Consider the following 25097-nt stretch of genomic DNA (forward strand, 5'->3'; position numbering starts at 1 on the left):
TTAATTTCGATGCACAGTTTTCATTATTTTACATGACTATTTTGTCACCCGCCACGTGGCGGACAGACGCCACAAATGTAAAATCTAGTCGCCAATAACGCTTGGCGGGTGTTAATTTCGAGCTCTGCTAGCACCACCTTGATTTTTCGACATGCTCCGCGGTAAAGGTTAAACTATATCGAACTTTGACCTCAACGTATGCTGACGTCTTTGCGGCTTGTCCAATGCCATTCCGGAACTTACAGGAGCTAGCATTGTGTTGCTAGGCTCTGCCCCTGCCTGTCTGTTAGCACAGCGGTTCCCAACCTTTACCGACTCTGGGCCCACTTGAAAATCTAAAGATTTTTGACGGCCCACATCTGGCCGTAAACAGTATGGAGGCCAAATAATGTGTTAACTATAAAAGGAACTTTCCATCAGCTCCACACAGAAATCAGAAACTAAAAGTGAGTGTCTGCAATAGGCTAATTAACAAAGAATTTATTACAAATAATTAAATAACGGTATAATTCAACAATGGATAAATGCATTCTCATACATAATATATTTTTTCTACTAAGATCGTAAGGTTTTTCAATTTGATTTGGCGGCCCACTTGCAATACCTCCATGGCCCGCCAGTGGACCACGCCCCGCAGGTTGGGAATGGCTATGGTGGCAGCTAGCTAGCTATGCTAACTTTGTGAGCTACTGGGAGAAGAGTGCGTTCTACCTTGCACAAAATATGTGCATTGCCGCTACCTGTATGAAAGCCGCGTTAAAGAACTCTGGAAAAGTAGACTTAAATAATCCCTGCTTTGTTGTGACGACAGGGTGGGATCGACACACGGGTGCATGGGTTTGAGGTCCTGGGTCCCAAGCCCACGTTCTGGCCCGTGTTCAAGGAGCAGCTGTGCTGCCGGACCTACCTGTTCTACAGCACCAAGGCCCACACCTGGTGCCAGGAAGTGATGGAGGACAAGACGCAGCTGCTGCAGCTCTTCAACAAGTAAGACTCTACTGCTGCTGCTCATAAGCTCATGGCTCACCAATCAAATATTATCCAACAACTACCAATAGCTCATGGCACACCAATCAAACGTTGATCTGATTTAAACGCAGAGATGGTTAACAGAACTTATGGATGTGTGTCAGGCTATGTAGGTTGCTACCTTCATGTTTAGCCAGGTTGATCAAGGATCTCTTTACAAGGGAGACCTGACCAAGACAGCAGCACATAAAGTTACAAACGGGACAACAGTAAAACAACAGGAACATAGAGAAATAAAAATAATAAAATGCTGAAATAATTAAAATAGCTGACCAACGGACAGACAAGTGTCAAAAAGTGCCAATATTACAGAAGATTTTGTACTCTGTGTGCAGTAAAAAATACAAATAACAGACACGAGTCCATACAACATTATTAAAAAAGATATATTACCTAGTGACAAAGCTAAGTACCAAAAGAGTCATTCACCATTGTACTTATGTGCTTTGAAAAGAGCCAGAGAGATCAAGTCACTCAGCTTCAAGTCATTTTGAAGGCTATTTCCAGGTGATCAGAGCAGATCATAGAGAGGAGATAAAACTAGTGTGACACCAAGACCCAGTAGAGATCCTAACACTGAGCTGAAATGAAATGTTGTGCACATAAATTAGACAAATAACATGAAACATATGTAGGGGCGTCTCGGTAGTGTTGCGGTAAAGTCCCTGCCTACCAACGCGAGGGGCACAGGTTCGCATCCTTGTGTTACCTCCGGCTCGGTCGGGCATCCATACAGCCACAATTGGCTTGTGTCTGCGAGAAGGAAGCCGGTTTGTCCTGGTTGCTGCACTAGCGCCTCCTCTGGTCGGTCGCGGCGCCTGTTCAGAGAGAAGGGAACTGGTTGGAATAGCGTGATCCTCCCATGTGACACATGTTCCGGAAGAGTATTTTACCATTTATTTTCTCCATCACGTTTTGAAAAATCCTTATAAAGGGTTTTAAAGGGATATGCCAACTTTTGAGGAGTTTCATTTTCCATATCGCCCATACATAACTAAGATACACAATACCTTTACCGTCACTCTCCGTACAGTATACAGAGAGCTACAGTCGTCCAGTTAGTTAGTATTCAATGAAACGGGACAGCCATTCAAAGTCACCAAAAACACACATTTCTAACAGCGCCAAAAAGCTTTATGTACATGTTGTGACTCGGGTACTCACGATAAGATGAAATATTAATCCAAAATGCAGAGAAATGCCTTTTTTTTTTTAAGGTAAATAGATAGCCCAGAAGTCCAGAACTACTTTCTAAACATGGCCGCCAGGCATACAGCGGAAGCCCTGTGTACAGGTGGCATTTCTATAGCCTCGCTGGCATTGGGAGTATGACATCACTGGTGATGTCATAACTCACATCTCTCATCCTTGCTTGATGATGTCACACTGTCGGTGATGTCATAGATCCAATTGTGATGGCGTGGTTTCCATTGTGATGGCACCGGTGATGATGTCATGCTTGGCTATGACATCGGACGCGAACATCACATGTCACATGATGTCATAGATCGCATTGTGATGCCATCGGCGCGGTGATGATGTCATCACTCTCGATAGATCCAGAAACGGCCAGCGAATTGGCATTGACGCAAAGCCTTTGTAACAAATGTCATTTCAGAATCAGAATCAGAATCAGAATCAGAAAGACTTTAATAATCCCCGGGGGGAAATTGGGACAAATCACAGCTGCTCGTTCACAAAACACACATATCCTAAAATAAATACACAGTAGTAGTGCAATAGTAAAATAAGCAGAATAGAAGAAACAACAACACAACATAGCATGGAGTAAACAGTATAAACAGTATAAACGTTAACCAGTATTACTGCGATAGGAGCAAAGTAGTACAACCTACTAAACCTATCTAAATAGTAACCTATCTAAATTATTGCACACTGAAACATGTATTATTATTCGGCTTGCCCTATACTTTACACGTGGCTCAGCCAGACACTTTTCTAGTTAGCCTATCGGCTGGCTCAATCTCAGGGAGACTGAGCGTCTCCGAGGTGCTCTTTTAAGAGAGGCATTAAATAGGCCAATGGCCACAGGCAGGAATGATTTCTTGTGCCTCTCCGTGCTGCATCTAGGTGGAATCAGTCTCTCACTGAATGTACTCCTGTGTTTGACCAGCACGCCATGGAGTGGGTGCGAGTTATTGCTCATGATGGAGCGTAGCCTGGATAACGTTCTCTTCTCTGACACCGCAGTCAGAGAGCCCAGGTCCAGCCCCACAATGTCCCTGGCCTTACGGATCAGTTTGTTAAGTCTGTTGGCATCCGCCGCCTTCAGCCTACTGCCCCAGCACACAATAGCATAGAGGAAGGCACTAGCCACTACCGACTCATAGAACATCCTCAGCATGGTCCGGCAGACGTTGAAGGACCTCAGTCTTCTCAGAAAGTAGAGACGGCTTTGCCCCTTTTTGTAGAGTGCATCAGAGTTCTTAGCCCAGTCCAGTTTGTTGTCAATGTACACTCCAAGGTACTTGTAATCATCCACTATGTCAACACTGACCCCGTGGATTGAAACAGGGGTCACCAGGGGTCAACAGGTTTCTGAACTTACCAGACTGTTCTAGCTGTTCTATTATTTGCCTTTACCTACTTAGTCATTATATCCACATTACTGATGTTTGTTTTTCAAAAATCTCATTGTGTCAATATTTAGTGAAAGCACCAAGTTACAACTGAACATTTAGTCCACTTGTAGAAAATACAGAGATACATATCACCATTCAGCCTAAAAATATTGAGATAATGATTTTTGGTCCATCTCACCCAGCCCTACTTGGGTAACAAGAGTGTGTACATTATTATTTTAAGAGGGAAGTTACTACTCATCCCATAATCCATTGCGGCCAATCAGATTAGCGGATGATTGAGTGACAGAGCGTTTCAGCCAATGGGGGAGCACTCTGAGTGGTAGTGAGTGGGCGGGACCACCGGTCTAAACGGCCGCCAATAAGCCTTCTAATGTTGTTATATTATATAGACTCAATACTAGTGTTTGTGTGCGTGTGCAGGCTGAACAGCGCTCTGAGACACGAGCAGATGTTTGCGGATCGTTTCCTCCCTGATGCCGAGGCAGCCGAGGCCCTGGGCCGCACCTGCTGGGAGGCTCTGATCACCCCCATCGTCCACAGCATCACTCAAACAGGTACTGTTACAACTCTGAGTCCACAGCATCACTCAAACAGGTACTGTTACAACTCTGAGTCCACAGCATCACTCAAACAGGTACTGTTACAACTCTTGAGTCCACAGCATCACTCAAACAGGTACTGTTACAACTCTGATCACCCCCATCGTCCACAGCATCACTCAGTAATGTACTGCTACAGCTCTGATAGGGTTGGTGCGATGGACGATGGCATCGACCATCGTGATATTTCCGACACCCATCGACCTCTGAGCCTTCTACATTGGACCATCGTGATTAATTAACTATTCAAATTAACAATTTACAGATTTAATAATAAAAAGACCAATTGCACTCACCCGCGACGCACGGGTGAGTGCAGTTGGAAAAAAAATCTGCTTTTTTTGTGACGAGGTTCGTCTCCTCCGCCATTATGGAAGATGATTAAAGGGCAAGTTTCCAACACAGGCAATTACAAAGCCTCGGTCAGTCTAACTTTCTGTTTCCAGAACTTTCCACACCAGCCCCTCCTCCCCTTCCCACTCTCTACTGGGTGCGCGCTAGACTTACTTTCGGTTTCAACACCAGCCCCTGGACGCATGCTGGGTGCGTGCTACATACCCTATTGAACTTGTAACCCCTTCCCCCCCCGGCCAACGACAATGCCATCGGCCATCGTGATGGTACAGTGCACCTGAACGCAACATGCAAGATATCCGCTGAATAAGTGTCCAATAAATGTTCATGTCATTCTGGCCAATACTTCTGTTATAGCATTTCAGTATGGAATATGGAATATCTTTCAATAATCTATGATTTAGCTGCTAAATTGTCAAATACCGTCATCTGCTCGCTACCCAGGCACTTATGTATGTACTTAATAGGGGTGTCACGATACACTCAGTTCACGATACGATACGTATCACGATACTGGGTTCACGATAACGATACGATACAATACGATTTTAACAATATTTTTTTAAACTTGAATAATGACAATATATGACTGGAAAAGTAGTATTTTATTTGAAATGCACAAATACAAAACATGCTGTTGTGGGAAATTGTTATTACAATAACAACTAGAAAAAACATGAGATTGGAGATAAGGCTTATCTTGAAATAGAATGAGTTACACCGTCACTTAGATTTACTTTGAACTAAAAGGTTTCTCAGCAGTATAAATTCTCATTATGCATCTTCAGTTTTTCTTCAAACTCAAACAACAAGACTTTTCTTAATCTATTTTTTATGCATCTTCAGTTTTTCCTGTCAAGTAAACAGTTTTGCCAGAAACTCAATTGAATGGTTTCTCTCCTGTATAACTTCTCATGTGTCTCTTCAGAGACTTGTTCAACTGAACTACTTTCCACACATTGAACTTCAACAAACAAAGACGTTTCTTAGTCTATTTTTTGAAGGGGGAAAAAAAATTTTTTTTTTTTTTTTTTTTTTTTTTTTTTTTTTTGCGATATGAGATTTCATCTCAACGATACATATCGTGACGTTTTACTATCGCGAAATTTCGTGGGACGATATATTGTGACACCCCTAGTACTTAACCTAACTAACTTAACCTAACTAACTATCCGGTGTGCACAACACTGTCAGCCTAAACTCCGGCTGACACCCCAAAAACCTACAATCCGCTACAGAAAAATGTATATTGTTTGTTTATTAACTGGCCCCTCGCCTTCTATCATTTCACGAAAGTGGCAAAGCAAGTTGAGTATCCCTGACCTATAGGGAGAAATTTAATTTGTCATTGTAAACCCACAGCACAGTAATGATGACATGTTCTTCATAGATCTAGCCTTTTAATTTTGCTCTTAAGCTTTCTCAAAGTACACCACATTCATGCATTTTACTTTAAAATGTTTAAAAAAAATCTCTCGGGGGGTGTTACGGCCACCTTTGAAAAGGCTCGCTTGGAGACCAATAACATATAAAGAAGGAATCAAAGAACAAGTTTTCAAAAAAGAGAGTCTTTATTTTTCTTCAACTCAAAATTTTAGCTCTATAACAAAACCAAAATAACAAAGGGGTCAGGTGGGACAGCCAAACAAAGCAAAAGAGCGGGCACACACTGGCCGACACACGGCCGGCGGACCAGGCACCACCCTAAACTACAAAACATAACCAACTAGACTGTATAAACAAAGCCACGAAAACGTAACTACCATACCCACCTTTCCCAAAGTAAAGAAAGGATAAATCAAAGAAAGTAAATCAAAGTATCAAAACAAACCAGGCACATGCTGCTGCCACCAGCATGTTGAGGTGTTGAGCTGAGAGAGAGAGAGAGAGAGAGAATGACTGAAGCTGCCACTATTTATGAATGAGCTCTATGATTAGCAGATGAGGATCAGCTGAGTCCAGGCATAAGCAATGCCACTGGAATGGAGAGGAGGATCAGCTGAGCCAGGCATGAGCAGCAGAGTGGGATCAGCATAGCAACCAGGCCTTAGCAACCAGGGCAGAACAACTAAGTGGAGCAGAGAGAACAATGTTAGGAGTGAGACACATACAATAGGGGGGGAGCGCATCACAGGGGGGCATGCCCCCGCACCCCCCTAGGGGGTCTGCGGTCCCCCACCACAAATACTCAAAAACCTGTGGGAAACACTGAGTCCTTTTGTAAGCATCGCGATCCGACCTTCCCTTTCCCAGAAAATGTCAACTTTTCTCTGACAAACTTTTATGTTCACCCTGTAACATTTCCTTGTTAACAGATTAGACCGGTCACACTGGCCGCGGCATCGGCGGATGGCGGCCTGCAGCGTTAAGCTTAATTTATACTTATTAGAAAGTGTCGCTCAGCACATGGTCGCAGACGAAAAAGAAAGTGTCGCTCATGGTGTTGCATTTATACTTCAGTCAGTGAATGTTCGCCTTGTTCAACGGTCACGTGACACCCGTGCTGCAGACAGCCAAGGCAAGAGAGGGAATGGAATGCACAGTGAAACCATCTCGGAGGCAAGATGTAACGTAGGCTACTTGGCTGCATCCGCATATAAACGACACACAACTCACCTCCTCTCTCTCTGGGAAATGCACAATGTGATTTTCACGAAGTCATACATCAAGGACAGGCTGATAAAAATAGCGGGACACGTTCATTTCAATCAGTGAAAACCAAAACAAGGAAATCAAGCGCCTGCCGTCTATATAGCCAATCAGACTTGCGCGACACATTGTGATGTAGTCAGCGACACTAGACATTTCACTAGGTAGCAGACACTGCTCGTCGTGTCGACTCAAGGCGGGTTTTGGGAGTCACTTGTTTCATTTTGGGGCTGGAACGTCAGCAGTTCCTCAAAAGCTCCTCTGTGAAACATTTTATTTTTAATTTTTTTTATTGTTTAACACGTTGAGTGCCATGGACGAGATATCTCGGCTTACATGATCCAACCGTTAAGTGCCAAGGACGAGATATCTCGGCTTACATAAACATTTTTTTTTTTGACGGTGGGACATCGATCAACCCCTTTTACGTCTCCTATAGCAGAATTGGAGGAAGAGAATGTGTATAATCTATTTTACCGACCAGCTAGGTGGCGACGGTGCCCTCCCGACAGAGAGAAAGTCAACCAAAAGCAGCCGCCTCAGGCGCGTGCTTCCTCCATTCACAAGGAAATGGCTTGCCGATTTTACAGTCATCAGTCACCAGACTCGCCGCTCTCGGGCCGCGCCAGCAGCAGCACACGGGGGATTGCAAATTTGCATAATATATTATTGGTAAAACACACTTTGAAACGCCCGCAGAAAGGCCAGAATCGCACGCATTCCGAAAACCCAGAAACGAACGAGCCTCATTCTCATACACTCACTGCCAGGGAGGGAGGCTGCTCAAACTCGCTGCCAGGGAGCGAGGCTGCAGCGAGCACTCGCTTGTGACAAACGCAGGCTGAAAGCCACTAGACACGCCCACGGAGGGAGGAGTTGAAGGAGAGGGCGTTCGGAACTATATTGTTTGGATGTCTGATCTCTCACTGATGCCAAAAATAAATGGTTAAAGTGACTGTTCTGCCTGTTTGATTGAATTTCACAAAACTGCGATTATCTCAGGTTCCACTCTCAGACAGCTGAAACCATGCTGTACTCAATGGCTAATATCTACATAACTACTAACTCTACAAACTAACTCTTTTAGACAGAGAAAGCACACATTCTATTAGTACTTTTGTGAACTTTGTGTTCACAAACTCCAAGCAGAAAAGAATCCTCGGCTCTTTTAAAATGAGCCAGAATCCTCAAAAAACGGCCTGGCAGAAGCTACCTACAGCATTGAAAAAAGGGCTGGCAGTCAATGTGTTAACTGATTTTTTTTTTTTTTCATATTTTTTTTTTTTATAGAACACAAACAAGACAAAACAGACAAACAGGCTCAGACACAGAGGAAAGAAAGAAAAAACAAAACAAAACGAAACAATATAATCAACATTACAAAGTGGTGCCGCCAGCCACCTACGGTGCTTATGTTCTTGTAAACGATATACCTGGGATCTCACTCAAGGGGTCTATGAGAAGCCAGCCGGGCGAGTCACCCGTCACCCCTAGCCTCGTTGAGGTAGACCAAAAACGGGTCCCAGATAGTCACAAACTTTCTAAGTGCATTGGTTCTCAGGAACCTAAGTCTCTCCATGCGTATAACAGAGGTCATGTCCGTCAACCACAATTGGAAAGAGGGTGGAGAGGGAGATTTCCATTCCTTCAGAATTTGACAGTTGTCCCCAGTGTCAGAGATTGTTGCACAGCTGTAGGAAAGTTCAGAGAGGACTCTGAGCAGCCGAAGATGGCGAGTTCTGCCTCCGGCTGAAGGGCCACCCCGTAGGCCTTAGAGTACCAGTCAAATATTCTGGCCCAGAATCCCGTAAGTGAAGGGCAGAACCAGAAGGCATGAGACAGTGTTCCCTCCGACACTTGACATCTTTCACACAGTGGTGAGATAGTAGGATAAATCTTGTGTAATTTCTGCTTAGAGTAGTGGAGACGGTGAGCGACTTTAAATTGAATCAGCTGATGTCTGCTATTAACTGAGCAGAGTTGTACAACCGACAGGCTCCTTTCCCATAATGTCAGATAATTCAGTACCAAGTTCTTCCTGCCATGCCTCTCTAATCCTCTCAGTAGAGGCCATGGTACAGTCATCAAATAGACACACACATCTAGAGATGAGGTGCCTGGAGTGAGGAGGGCTCAGCAAAACATCAAAAAGAGCATGTTCATTTGGGAGCGCTTCAAAGGCCTGAATCTTGGATTGAACATAGTTTCTGATTTGTAGGAATCTGAGCCAGTCCATGCCTGGCAACTGTTTAACTGATATTGTTAATCGGTCAAGATGATTAATGTTTGCTAACAGTTGATATCCCTGTTCTGAATCCATCCCTCTGTCTACCCAGACTCCTCGGGGCAAAGCCCTCTGTCCTGGCTGCTCAGTGAGTATCTGGACAATGCCGAGTCAGCTCGCCGCTGCAAGAGCCGGGCGGCCATCTTTAACTCCCGCGTCCGTCGCCTCACACACCTCCTGGTGCACGTGGACACCAGCCGGCTGGACACAGAGGAGCTCAAACCCCCGGTCAAGTCAAGTGAGTCTTTCTCAACACCCTCTGCCCAGGCCATGAGAAACCTGATGTTTACAATAGATCAGGACTCCTAATGATGGCTGCTTCAAACTATTAATAATACATCTACGGAAGCCCTGCAGTGTTTCCCCTACCATTCTACAGGCCAACGACGCCCCCGCCAGGCCAGATTTTTTTTTTTTTTTGCTCTCCCCAAAATTTCAATAAACCTTGATGGTATATTATTACAATACAACAATACAGGTGTTGACTAATAGAAGATGCCAAATCATTCAAAACAATAAGCATTTTGCTTTTAGGAGTATTGTGCCAGCGTGCAGCGCTGTTCCAAAACCTGTCAACGTGTGTCGTTGCCTGGGAAAGGCACATTCCATAATACAACTGTTCGCATCGCATCCCATAATAGTTTGATACTTGGGATGCCATTGCGAACATAGATGCGAACAGGTTAGCTAAAAGTTTAGCGTCGCCAGCGAGGGCCCCCACCGTTGCGGTCCAGGTACGTTTCGAAATCCCTCCAGGCCTGAAATTTTTTCTAGGGGAAACACTGCCCTGATAGGCCATTGAGAACAAAGACAACTGGTCATCCATTCAGTCTGATCTTCTGATCTAAATTGTTTTCCCTCCTGTGTTCATGACTTGAAGGAACAAGACATTTCCCGATAGTAAGACTGTGCCCTTCTCTTCTCTCTGTGCAGTAGAAAGTAGTCCCGTGCGTCTCCTGCTAGTTAAATCACCAATTACACATTCCAACTGTGTCAAAATGCTCCTATGCACATCTCGTGCATTCACCACGCTATGAAATAATAGTGCAACATTCTGAGACATTGTAATTTTCGAAGCAAATGCATAGAACTACTTCTCTGGAAAAAATCAGAAGTTCCGTTTTCTTTGAAAATTACAATTTTACATTATTATTTAATACCGTGGTACACGAGTCACAACATGTACATAAAAGTACCTACATGTGAGTGTTTTGGAGCTGTTGGGATGTCTATTTGGTGACTAAACAGGGGTAGTCTAGCATGCGTACCGGAAAATTACCTGTAAGTCAATATCGGACATTTCCCTGAATTTCCCTTCACACCTTAGCGCTCGCATGTGGGAATCTAGTCGTCAAATAGCCGGTATGTTGGGGGGCGGGGGGAGGGGGGAGCTTATTTGGGGGGTCGGCAAAACTTGCCACACAATAAATCACACTCGTTTGACATTTGCAGCGTCAAGCCAGCGTAATAAACACAGCCGATTTCCCCCCTCCCCTCTCTGCTCGAGAGAGGCCAGTCCTTCACTCAGTCCTCCGCACTTCGCAGCAGCCACACAGGACAGACACAGCGAGAATGGCAGAGGCTTGCAAGCTGCCCAACGCTTGTATGTATGTAGAGAAAGCAAATGCACGAAGCGAAATGTGGAAGTAGTTTGCTTTGATGTGCGCGAATGATTAGATGATGCACGCTGGAAGTGAACGTTAAGCAACGTGTGTACACCTCGCCCAGAGAAGGACCGGTGTCGCGGAAAATGACTGCACCCGTTTCTCACTTGTATCCGCTATAGCGCATACCGCTCTTCTGACTGGTTCGAAACTGGTGAAATGTCCGCGACGACGGGGTCGCGCTTATACCGGAAAACAACTTTCCCACATGAAGGCATTAGACCACGTTCCGGTCATTTTGCGGTACAAAGCGCATGTGGGAAAACTGCTTCAGACTACCAGTCATTGTGCTAAGCTTAACTAGCGCTCGCTATTTTTCACACATACACAGAGAAAAGAAGGCGAATCTCCAAACATGTTGGCATGTTCCTTTAAGAACAGGTGAAAAGAAAAGGTTTTGCCAGGATCATCTTTTTAAGTTCCTTATTTTCTTTTTTCATAATAATGTGAAACAGGGTGGGGGTGTTGGGACTTGGTGGGGGGGGGGGACTTTGGGAGTTTTGTCAAGCTCACTTTTCTGTTTGTTGTTGTAATACTCATTTTGACCACAAGAGTGCACCACTGCCCATGTTCTAAACAGGACTATAATCATGAACATTTTCTTCCAATCTTTAGAACATGGGGTAGTGGTGCACTATACAAGGGATCAGGGTGTTGGTAAACAGACAGCTTCAGCAGACTTCCGGGAATAACTGCCATTCGTTTTAAACAGCAGGTCATGGTGAAAACATGCCCTCTTTGAACTCTAACTGCTCCTTTATACTTTAAGCTAGACACTCTATATAAACTTTGAACGAGTGACAACTTTTAGGGCTCTATCACCTCAATTGAGCTTGAATTTGTCTTATGTACCATTTGAGAAATCACAGTTTACGTTTTGTCCTTTTTCCAGCCTTTATAATGGTACCCTATGGAGCCAGCCGTGTGTCTCACTCTAGCAGGCTGTAGTTTTTACTAAATTCACACATTTTAAAACGGCGGGCCAATGCGGGGGGATGCATGTGGTTAGAAACTGTGAAACATAACCAGATGCAAGCCAGTTCAACTCGTCTCAAGCGCCTATGTCTATTTTCCTTCAAAAACACCGCTATGTGCATTTTGGATTGATATTTGATCGTGAGGTGAGTCCTCGAAGCACAACATGTATTTTAGCGCCGTGAGATGCGTGTTTTAGCGGATTTTTAACAGCGATACAATTGGCCTCCATTCTATGGTCGATAATTACTAACTTCACGACTGTATCTCACTGTATACTGCTTGGACAATGCCGGTAAAGGCAGGGGGTATATTGGCTATGTGGGGGGGATGTTTCAAATTAGCTAAACTTAAAAAAAAGTGGTGTATCCCTTTAAATGACGACAAATCTAAACAGCTACGTCATTATTATTATTATGGTTAATGTATAGAATAATACAGTTGAATGAGGTCTCTGACATACCGCTCTCAATATAGCCTACCAGTCACTACTGAAATCTATACTGCATACTAGGGGTGTCACGATACACTCAGTTCACGATACGATACGTATCACGATACTGGGTTCACGATAACGATACGATACGATACGATTTTAACAATATTTTTTTAAACTTGAATAATGACAATATATGACTGGAAAAGTAGTATTTTATTTGAAATGCACAAATACAAAACATGCTGTTGTGGGAAATTGTTATTACAATAACAACTAGAAAAAACATGAGATTGGAGATAAGGCTTATCTTGAAATAGAATGAGTTACACCGTCACTTAGATTTACTTTGAACTAAAAGGTTTCTCAGCAGTATAAATTCTCATTATGCATCTTCAGTTTTTCTTCAAACTCAAACAACAAGACTTTTCTTAGTCTATTTTTTATGCATCTTCAGTTTTTCCTGTCAAGTAAACAGTTTTGCCAGAAACTCAATTGAATGGTTTCTCTCCTGTATAACTTCTCATGTGTCTCTTCAGAGACTTGTTCAACTGAACTACTTTCCACACATTGAACTTCAACAAACAAAGACGTTTCTTTGTCTACTTTTGAAAAAAAAAAAAAAAAATTTTTTTTTTTTTTTCACGATATGAGATTTCATCTCAACGATACATATCGTGACGTTTTACTATCGCGAAATTTCGTGGGACGATATATTGTGACACCCCTACTGCATACTAGGGGTGTCACAATATATCGTCCCACGAAATTTCGCGATAGTAAAACGTCACGATATGTATCGTTGAGATGAAATATCATATCGCAAAAAAAAAAAAAAAAAAAAAAAAAACTTTTTTTTATTTATTTTTTTTTTCTTCAAAAAATAGACTAAGAAACGTCTTTGTTTGTTGAAGTTCAATGTGTGGAAAGTAGTTCAGTTGAACAAGTCTCTGAAGAGACACATGAGAAGTTATACAGGAGAGAAACCATTCAATTGAGTTTCTGGCAAAACTGTTTACTTGACAGGAAAAACTGAAGATGCAAGTCTTGTTGTTTGAGTTTGAAGAAAAACTGAAGATGCATAATGAGAATTTATACTGCTGAGAAACCTTTTAGTTCAAAGTAAATCTAAGTGACGGTGTAACTCATTATATTTCAAGATAAGCCTTATCTCCAATCCCATGTTTTTTCTAGTTGTTATTGTAATAACAATTTCCCACAACAGCATGTTTTGTATTTGTGCATTTCAAATAAAATACTACTTTTCCAGTCATATATTGTCATTATTCAAGTTTAAAAAAATATTGTTAAAATCGTATCGTATCGTATCGTTATCGTGAACCCAGTATCGTGATACGTATCGTATCGTGAACTGAGTGTATCGTGACACCCCTACTGCATACCCAATGTATTTTTCTATTTCATAAAAAAAAAAGTCAGAAACATGTTACTGTCCTGGCTAAGATAACCATCTTATATTTGATGTAGGCCTACAGTATAATGTTATATTATCTTATATTATATTTTATTATTATTATATTTTCAATGTGCATGAATGGATAATGAAAATATAGGCTACTTGATTTTTCTTTACCCAAATACTCATTATATTTTAATTGTATTTTATCGAATGGAGAAAAAAAAAATTGGCCTTATATATCGGCCATCGGCATGGGCCATTGAAAAACACATGTCGGTCGACCTCTAGTTGGCGCTATAGCTGCCCTCTTTACGTTTTGGTCCATAACTTTGGAACCGTAACTTCTACTATCAAAATTATTTTTTCCCTGGTTTCCTTGGCTCTTCCTGCATCTACTCACATAGGCCCACCCATTCCCGCCCACAACTACTTAGTACACCCTAGCAAACATCTACAAACATCCTAGTGATCAGCCGAAAACACCCTCGCAACCGCCTAGAGACGTCCTAGATACACATTGCCGATTGGGGCAATTTTTCTTTAGGAAATTTAGCCCGTTCTAGTTATCTTTATATCACTTAATTCCGAGGCATTCCGCATTTACTATGTCAATGACGTCAACTAATCGACGCGTCGGGGACAGCCCTAAACTTGACATGCTCAGCGACTCCGGGACACAGACACAAAAAATCCATAGTGCAGGAACAAGCCTTCAGAGGGCGCTGTGGGAATGGCAGAGCCACCATTCTCACTATTAGAAGTCACTATCATCAACTTGATTCAAAAGCTGTAAAAAGCGTTACATAATGGTGCTGTAAGTCCTGAACACAGAAGAGAAAACTATTTAGATCAGACCTAAAAAATGGATCAGCAGATTTGAGTTTTTTCTCACTTGGCCTCTCAGGGCTTCTGTATGAACCTGATGTGCATCTTCGAATGAAATTAATACAGGATGTGACTCTTAAGTGTTGTGGATGAATATCGTGCCAAAGTCACACCCTCTCTCATTTGGCATCCGCACCAAAGGATTTTCTGCCATTCATTTTTCCATAGATATTTCTTAAAATCATTATAAAAAGAGTTTTACTTGGTCAAACCAAGTGATTCAGCTATATTTACAGTCAGGGGAGACCATAGAACATTTCACTCAGACCAAAATAGCTTTTTGCCTTTTTTTCCCCTCAACATTTTTTGCGTGAAATGTTCTAAGGTCTCTCCTGATTCTAAATATATCTGAGTCGCTTGCTTTGACCATGTAAAATTCTTTGTAAGCATTTTACGAAATGTTGATGGAAAAATAAATGGCGGATGAAATCCCTTGGTGCGTATGCTGAACCAGAAAGAGGGCGTGACTTTGCCTCTCTACAGTCCTGCGTGTTAAAAGGTATTTATTCTGTTTGCAGAAGGTATCAACCGAAGCAAAGATCTGAAGAGTAAGTAACGTTCAGAGGCAGTTTGTTGCATTTTGGTTTGTTTCTGTTTCTGTGTTGTTACCATGCAATGATATGGGACCCGTTCACACTCCATGCTTTCGTCTCACCTTTTGGCTGCTCTTACCATTTCTATTATTTTCCTCCCGGGTTTCATTTGACTTAGATTTCCCCCAAACAATTTTCAGTAGAAGTGTCACCATTCTCCAAATCCACGACTCAATTTGACTTTCGATGTTAAGGTCACAAATCAATTCGGGCTGACTCACTGGAAGCAGGCTGTGGGGATAAGCACTGCCATTCGCTCCGACTATTTCAGTCGGAGCGAAGGGAAATTCCTTTCCACTCTGTGTGTCGCTCTCAAATCCCTCCAATGCTATGAAACAACAATGACGAGTTTTGACCAAGATTTGGATTGTGCAATAAAGCAGGCCTGCTTGGTACTTTCAGTGGATGGTTGTAAAGATAACAAGAGTATTTTTTTCCTGCTAGACCAGAGTGAGAGTAAGAGCAGCCAGACTCTCTCTCCTGCACGGGTACAGCGGGAAACAAAGTGTGGCGATGTGTGGCAAGCGAGACTAGGCTTTTCATTAACGATGAATCTGTCGATTGTTTTCTCGATTAAAGGTCCCATTCCGTGCAAAAGCTGTTTTTACTTGTAAATGCATATAGACTGCTGTCAACCCTCCCTGTAATGAGTGGTCACAAGCTCAGAACTGCCACAGTTGGATTTGTCCCTATCCAGCTTCCCCCTGCAGTCTCCTTCAAGCCACGCCCCCTAACGCTCTGTTTCCCCAGACGGGGTAATGTGACGTCACGCTGGTCCTCACGCATACTGCACGCGTCTCTCTCACACAAGCTACCTGCACCATTTTGTCTATAGCCACAAAATTAACACTTCTAGCTGGAGCGACGCCAACTGTACGTGATACAGCAACTGCGGAGGTGCATTCGGTAAGTCTAGGCATTTTGAGATGTCCTCTTTAGCGTAGCAACCGTTGCTCGTTGCTAACGTTAGTTGTGGACACAACCTAGCGTGCTGGTCCACAGACGCTAATCTGATTGGCCGCTGGGAGCCTGGGGCGGGCTCTCCCTCAGCGGCCAATGGGAACTGTTAGTTCTGAATATATTATAGAAACAGACCATTCTTGGGAAGCGACGAGATGAGGAAGTGAGAACTCCGTCACAACAAACGGGGTTGCTATATTTTCGACAAATTAATCCAGAATCATGTTTTATGGACCAGAGACACACGTTTTTAAGAGGTTACAGCTGCACGAATTGGGACCTTTAAAGCAGCTACGGGGAACTTTCACTTTGGTTAGGGTTAGTGTTATTTTAGCAGCGCCTGTGGACAAAAGCAGTACTGTTCGCCCCCGGGACATAAATGCATTTCCTGAACGGCGAGGCTCCTCCCACTGTCTCCACCGGGCTGTCTGAGCCGCGGCAGGCCAGACGGGGCTTCTCTGAGTCAGAGAGCCTCCCCCACTGTTTTATAATGGCCCATTTCCACCGCTGGTATTAGCGCGGCCCCGCCTGGCTCTGCTCGCTCTTTTGTATCATTACACCGGTCAAAAAGCGGGACAGTCGGGGTTGAGTCGTGCTACTAATAGTGCTTTCAGACAGACACGGTTCTGGTTCTGGCTCCGGCTCCGTTCTGCAATCTCAGAACCTTGGTGCTTTCTGGTGAACCAGCCCGTGTTCACACTAGTTTAAGCGGAACCAAAGTGGGAGGACATTATTCGGTAGTCCTTCTTCAGTTTATTTTTTATTTTTTTAAGTTTATTAATTATTTGGTCTGGCGTTCGAGTGAACCCAGCCTTGGCCCTCTCTTCTGCAAGTTTGGCATATGACTTGCTCTTTCTTGTACTGCTTTCTAGCTTTTCTTGAGATTCGGTAGATGCCCAAATCGCCACTAAACATTTGGTTTCCTCAGGAGACCACTGCAAATTATTTTTCTCTGTGTTGTCACTGCCTTCTTCTCCTTCCTGCTCGTTTTCACAGCCTAGAATGAGACACGCCCACTGATGATGTCACGGTTCCCAAGGAAAACCAACTATTTTTTGGTTCCGCTGAGAACCAACTTTTCAGGTTCCAAACCAATTATTTTTTCGGTCTGAACGCGCCGGCCAGTTCAGATTAGGGTTCTGGAACCGGAACTGGCACGGAGCCCTGCCGGTGTGAAAGCCCTATAAGTGGTGCAGCTTTGCTATGCGGTGCTGTTCTATAAGTGACATGTGTGAAACCAGAGAGCGTCTCGTTGTCTCCAGTCACGTTGACTCCGCAGTTTGCACACTTGAAACATGCCGGTTATGTAGAGAAACAAAGCGTAAAACAATTGTTTGACAGGGGGTAAAAAATCTCTCCTCTTGCTCTGTCTGCCTGACTTCCACGAACAGCACACACACACTGCCCACATCATGCACCAGAGATTACCGTAGTGACTGTGAATTCAGCCTGAGCGCAACACAAAAACATACATGGCTCTAATACAGTCAATTGTTGTTCCCAAGCACTGCCCGCCCGCGTTTAGTTCATTTTTACCCGTGTACGTACCCGTGAATTTATACAAGTATTTACCCGTTACACAAGCTTTTTGTGGGTAACCCGCGGGTACCCGACCCGTTGCAGGACTCTGGTGCAAGTAGAGAAGAAATACTGGGAGAATTGCCATTCTGCTTGTGATTTCGATCGTCGAAATTTTACGCTCATTTCGATCGATTTTCAATTTAGAATTGAAATTGTGACACTCCTAATTTTCAGTCAGAAGATTTACCATTTTGTGTGTCTGGGTAGTGTAGCAGTAGATTCCCTACCTACCAACACGAGGGTTTCAGGTTCGCACCCCTGTGTTACCTCCGGCTTGGTCAGGCGTCCATACAGGCACGATTGGCCGGATTGGGGGTATGTGTCCCGGTCGCTGCACTAGCACCACCTCTGGTCGGTCGGGCACCTGGTCAGAGTGGAAGTGAACTGGTGGGAATAGCATGATCCTCCCACGTGCTACGTCCTGCCGGTGAAGCTCCCCCTGTCAGGTGAAAAGAAGCGGCTGGCAACTGCGCATGTGTCGGAGGAAGCATGGTGCTAGTCTATTGCTTTCCCCAGATCGGCAGAGGGTAGAGTAGCAACCGGGGCAGCAGGGGGAGAAAATTGGCCAAGTACAATTGGGGAGAAAATGGGGGGAAATCAGGAAAAATTATAAAAAAGAAAATAAGATTGACAATTTGTATTTTTTTTCAGATGGAAAAGGACAAAACAAAGGCACCGCTTCATCTTTCAGTTTTTGGCTGTCGTTTTCATTTTTATTTTTCATTTTAATTTGAGTAGTGAGAAGTAGTTTTCATTCAGAAAGTCAGCCTGTATACCTTGTCTTCTGTGTAACTTGTCTTCCAGATGGGAAAGAGGGTAAAAACAAAGACAATGCCGCAGCTTCGTCTTCCTCTGCCTCTTCCTCCGCCAAGCCCAAAGTGAAGAGCAGCAGCAGCATCGCGGGCATCGCCCTCTGCTGGCAGGGAGTGGTGCAGCGCCAGGTGAGACTGTGCAGTCTGGGTGGCTTGGAATTCAGATGTATTTGTACAGATGCAGCATCCTTCAATTGGCTCTGGCCATTTGGCTGCCAGCCTGCTGTCATTCATTAAAACAGAAACTTAACTTAATATATGTAGCCTACCTACTTAGACGAGGTTAGGAGTGACGGGTGATTCGCCTGGCTGACTTTTTTTGGACCCCTTCCGTGGGATCCCACATACTCTTACAAGCACACAAGCACTTGACGCGGCTGGTTAGTGGTAACATTGAAATGTATGTTGTTGTTTTTTGTCTGAGCGTGTTTGTTCCCTATGTTCTGAAAATTGAAAAAAAAAAATATATATATATATATATATAATATATATGTAAATTGATCATCTCTAAAAATTTCAGTTTTGTTCTCTTGGGTGACACCTATGTCGATAAGTGGTAATTGCAGGTGAGATCCAAACAGTGTTGCCCATGTCACATTAGTCAGTTTGTGTTTGGCCATAGTAGTAAAGTAAAGTCAGTCACCCGTAATGCTAGCAGAGACCTGAAAAAACTCACTTGTATCCTACTTCACACAAAAGTTGTCGAGAACCTACAGAGTGAGTCTATTTAGCTCCGCCCACCCTGTGTTACCACAGACAGAAGTTCATAAATGCTGCAATACTGAAAATGCAATTTGTTTATTAAAAAGGATCCCTATTAGCTGACGCCTACAGTAGATGACAGCTAGACTTCCTGGGGTCCAAGACAATAATATACATTACATATCAGACAAGCAATGAAATAGAATGCAAAAAAAAGTAAAAAGAATAATGGAAGAAGAAAGATGAAAGAAGAAGAAAGAGTTAAAGGTATATCTAGAGTCAGATAAAACAATGTAAGCCCTCAAGTTAGCCAGTGGACCAGAATTTTAACTTACAATCAGAACATTTTACTAATCTATAAAACAGACAACACAAAATACAACAAGAGGTACAGTATGATAAAATCGCGGTAGTTTGTGTGAAAGTAGGTCAAATCTAAGTTTCCTTTTAAAATATGCCTTTCCTTTGATGGAACGGACATCACCTGGAAGACAGTTTGGTCCATAGTAGTACTTTGTTTGGGAAGCTCTGTGTTACAGTATCTCCTGTATACAGTATTTACAGTATATGATGAATGTGACATGTGATCCAGGTGAAGAAGTTCCTGGACACCAGGGTGAGCCAGACTGACCTGGTGGAGAGTTACCTCTCTCTCTACCTGCGTCTGAAGAAGGCCATGGAGGAGCTGTTCGCCACGCAGACCGCCTTCCAACTCGCCCTCCGCATGGGCTTCTCCACCGCGCTGCTGCAGCTCTCCATCCTCAGAGCCATGCATGTGAGTCTGCTCACTCGCCACCAGGGGGCGGCGCTACGGCATAATGCGGAAAACATGCTACAACGTCAGCCTCGACTTGGAGCCTTGCTAAAATGATTTTAAAAACATACCTACCGTGCGCCTGCTACTAAATTACCATACAAACCTACCGGTGCTTACATTTTCTTAAACATTCGGAAATGTAAATGCTCTTAGTGTGTGTTTCTAAGTGCCGTTGTGTGTGTGTGTGTGTGTGTGTGTGTGTGTGTGTGTGTGTGTGTGTGTGTGTGCGCGTACGCGTGTGGGTGTGTGCGCGTGCGTACAGGTGAGCGAGAGCTTTGCTCAGTACATCGACCAGATGATCTTTGCGAGCGGCTCGGCCTGCGGCAGCATGGAAACTCTGAAGCGGCTGGAGCAGTTCCTGGAGCCCATGCTGTTCCTGTCGGGACTGGAGCTCGCCAACACCTTCGAGCACTTTTACAGGTCTGAGGTCACATGACATCACACATGACATCACAGGTGGAACGTCAGATGCAGTTTCAGACATCATTTGTGACAGGGTCTGGTCAAAGGGGGAACCCTAACCCTAACCGTGAAATCGGACAAATCAAGATACTTTTTCCCCTCCTGTTACATCCTGGTCTAGGGGTACCCTGATGCAACATGGAAAGAGCCCATCTTCCCCAAGTCCCAAAACAGCCACAAAAACCGATGGTTTGATGCCAAGGAAAATGATGGATTTATTTACAAAGGAATAAATGTTAACATGGGTTTTAAGTAGACAGATGATCTTTTAACGAGAGTTCTGAATTCTAAATAACAAATCAGATGTAAAAGCTGAGCTACTAAAGTTGGAGGTTTAGCTTCAGAGTAGGCCTGTGCCGAAAATACTACCTTAGAGTTTAAATCTTACCTAACCCAAAAATAAAGAGAACCAAAAGACAGCACATTACATTCCTATCTAACAAAACAGGGAATCAGAATCAGAAAGACTTTAATGATCCCCGGGGGGAAATTGGGACAGGTTACAGTAGCTCGCACTCAGAACACAACATAGCATAAAATAAACAGTAGTAAAATGCGATAAAGTAAGCAAAAATAAAGTACAGTAAGTGATGTACATTACGTGTCAAATTGCAGTTATTGCACACTGGACTTATATTAACACGTTCACTGCCAGACTCGTCAAAAAAAATCCAACGGTTCACTGCCAACGACGAGTTGAGACGTCAAAAAAAAAAAAAAAAAAATTGACGGTGCTACGTGGATCAATGCCCCCCACGTCTCCTATAAAAATATTAGAGCTACCGAACGTGTACAACCCATTCCACCGACCCACTAAGTGGCGACAGTGCTCTCCATTCTAGAGGAAGGCAAGCAAAAAGCAGTGTGAGGAAGCCATTCTCATGAAAATGGATTGGCGAAAACGCTTTCGTTTTCGCGCTGATTGCTGGCGGTGCGGGATTGCAAATTTGCATAATAGATTACGGGTGGAACACACTTTGAAACACGCAGCATAAATATGACCAGAATCGCAAAAGCTTCATCAAAGCTCTCAACCAAAACTCCAAGAAACGAGCGAGTCCATCCAGACTTCCTCAAAGAGCGGCCGCGCAGACAGGCACAGCAGCAGCAAAGCAGTGAGACTGGTGACGCGAGGTTACAGCAGCAGAAACGAGCTTGTGACACGGCCGCTGCAGCCAAGAAGACACACACGGAGGGAGGAGTTTGAAAGAGAGGGGTGTTTCCTGCTGTTATGGAGGAAATTACTGTTCAAAACTATTGTTTAGATGTCTGACGTCTTACTGATGCCAAAAATGAATGGTTAAAGTGACTGTTCTATCGAATTTCACAAAAAGCCGTTTATCTCAGAATAAATTTACAGACGCTGAAACCATGCTGTATTCAACTGCTAATGCTTACATAACTACTAACTCTACAAACTAACTCTTTTAGACAGAGAAAGCACACATTCTATTAGTTCTTTTGAGATATTGTGTGTTCACAAAATCCTAACAGAAACGAATCCTCGGCTCTTGAAAGATGAGCCAGAATCCTCAAAAAAAAACTCTGGCAGAACCTACCTACAGTAAAAAAAAAAACGGCTGGCAGTGAATGTGTTAAGTCAGCTTGCCCATTACATTACATGTGGCTAAGCCAGGCACAGTTAACCAGTGTTGGGAGTAGTTACTGTAACTTCACTACTTCTTGCAGTAACTAGTAATCTAACTAATTACTTTTCAAATTTAGTAACTCAGTTACAGTTACTACAATAGTAACTGGGCTAGTTACTAGTTACTTTAGGACATGAAAATAACGGACAACTTCCTGAATCCTTCACTTCAGGATTATCTGGTTTCTGATCCTCAGACCTTGTCCGGGGAGAGAGCTGCAGCTGCAGCCAGAGCCCCAGAGGCTAATGACCTTGATAGGCTATAAGCCTCCCCAATAAGTGAATGTTTAATGCCACACTGTGGCACAGCAACACTAACATAATGTGTGCAAACAATCGAAGCGGACTTTTAAAAGTAACGCAAAAGTTACTTTCCCTAGTAACTAATTACTTTGAAGTAACTAGTAACTTTAAAGTAATTAAATTACTATTTGAGAGAAGTAACTGGTAACTGTAACTAATTACCAATTTTCAGTAACTTGCCCAACACTGCAGTTAACCTATCGGCTGGCTCAGTCTCAGGGAGACTGAGCGTCTCCGAGGTGCTCTTTTAAGAGAGGCGTTAAAGAGTCCAATGGCCACAGGCAGGAATGATTTCCTGTGCCTCTCCGTGTTGCATCTAGGTGGGATCAGCCTCTCACTGAACGTGCTCCTGTGTTTGACTAGCACGCCGTGGAGTGGGTGCGAGTCATTGCTCATGATGGAGCGTAGCCTGGACAGCGCTCTCTTCTCCGACACCGCTGTCAGAGAGCCAGCTTGTCCCACTTGTGCCATTTGTGCCCCACAATGTCCCTGGCCTTACGGATCAGTTTGTTGAGTGAAAAAGGGCGGTTAAACAGAAATGGCAGACTTCCGGTGGCGCTGTAAGAAGATGGACGTGTAGTGGCGAGCTCCTCAGAATCGGTTTATAAAAGTACCTCCTATCAGTATAAAAGAACACTAAAACCAGTCCTAATAGTATGACAGGAGGGAGAGGGAAACGGAACCATAAGTCTGGCAAGTGGACAAAACTCGAGACTGCACCGCCACCCAACATGAGGATAATCAAGTTCAAGTATATTTATTGTCATTGTTAAATTGCTCCAACAACGAGATAGTAACGACAAAGAAACAATGGCGGATGCGGAGGTTCGCACAGCAGAGCAAACCGCACTGTTAGCGGGACTGTCATCACGGGACTGATCCCGAAGCCCGTAGCAACCTCATCCCCAAGATCAATAATCGTCATCTTTCTACAGTTTGATGTTAAAGATCTGGAGCGTCCGCAGCGGTGGTAATTTTACTATAAAGATCTGATTCTTAAAAAAGCATGGCAGCAAAAGATTGACATCGATGGCAGGCGCCTTTACTTCGACAACGGTTATGCAGGAGAGATAATGGAGAAACGTGAGGCATATGGGCCGTATGTGTATATTAGAGCTGGGTATTGGTTCAAATTTCAAGAATCGATTCGATTCCGATTCACAAGGTTGCGAATCGATTAATTTCGATTCGATTCCGATTCGATCAATTTCAATATTGATTTGATTAGTGATACTAAAACGTGTTTTTTTTAGCTGTACCCTGAATTACATGACTGTCCAGTTATGTAACACAGGGGTTCCCAACCAGCCAAGTAGATACATCGGAAAAAAAAGTTGCAGACCTGTTGTCAATTTTAATGGTTTTAGTTACACATATATTTACTCACCAGGTGGTGACAAAGGGTAAATAACAGCCTTTTCATCTGTCAATAAAGACAATTTCACAATTATGCACAGTGATTTGATTTCAGCCTATATAATTTCTAAAAGTAGATATTAATGATCAAACATTTCCATTCATGTAGCCTACAGTATTTATGTTTTTGTTTCGACTACAAACATAAATAAACGTCAACTTGAAACTATGTTTCAACTACCACACACAGCATAATAAATGTCGATTTTTTGAACCCAGCCCTAGCGTATATTTATATACATATATATATATATATATATCAGGGATTCCGTTAGCCGGCAATTGCCGGCTTTTAGCCGGTATTTGTTGCCGTGGGCCGGCAAATTAAAAGGTCACCGCTCAAGTGGCCGGTTGAAAATATGCCAGATAAATAAATTTCTTATATAAAATAGCCTAATATTGTGTGACCTATTAATAGCCTAAGTGATGTTGCCAATAAGCTACGACTTAAATAGAGACTTAGCCTACATAATATTTTTTCCGCCCCCTGTTATGTTGAGTGTTTCGTGAAAAAGAAAAATATAGCAGACGCTTTCTTTAGGCCTATTGTAGCGCGCCGTTCAAAAGCCGCACACGCAGCATCAGTCCCGCCGGCCAGCGCTGGACCCGCTGTGACTAGTTGACGCAGGAGGAAACCGAAATGTCAAAACAGACATGCCTTGCTAGGCCAGTCCTTTTTTTAATCTCATGCAACGACAAGTACTTCAGCCGAGGCCAGCAAGACGGCAGGAAACCGTCAAGCACCTCATGAAGAAACAGAAGCGTGCCTGCCGCCGTCTAAAGTGAGAGAGACCCGACGTAGGCTGTCAATTTAGAGGAGGTAAAAAGCCTTTTTACCTACGTCGGCCGAATCAATCAATCAATGGCTCGCGCTTGTTGCCCGATGCTCGTATGATGAGGAG

The 25097-nt window shown here is 43.4% G+C and overlaps 1 protein-coding gene across 3 annotated transcripts in view; it reads left to right on the forward strand.

Annotated features, from left to right (window-relative positions):
- cul9 (cullin 9) overlaps positions 1-25097 on the forward strand; it is a 162890-nt gene that overhangs the window by 90000 nt on the left and 47793 nt on the right. For 2 of the 3 annotated variants that reach the window (XM_083650545.1, XM_083650547.1), the window contains exons 25-31: positions 812-987; positions 4056-4189; positions 9574-9759; positions 15420-15449; positions 18840-18976; positions 20142-20324; positions 20629-20786. In XM_083650545.1, the coding sequence (XP_083506671.1) occupies positions 812-987; positions 4056-4189; positions 9574-9759; positions 15420-15449; positions 18840-18976; positions 20142-20324; positions 20629-20786 (1004 nt within the window). The remainder of the gene's footprint in view (positions 1-811; positions 988-4055; positions 4190-9573; positions 9760-15419; positions 15450-18839; positions 18977-20141; positions 20325-20628; positions 20787-25097) is intronic. The other variant, XM_083650546.1, reaches the window with a different exon arrangement.

The sequence above is a fragment of the Poromitra crassiceps genome, assembly GCF_964638095.1.
Source record: "Poromitra crassiceps genome assembly, chromosome: 14".
Classification (NCBI taxonomy): Eukaryota; Metazoa; Chordata; class Actinopteri; order Beryciformes; family Melamphaidae; genus Poromitra; species Poromitra crassiceps.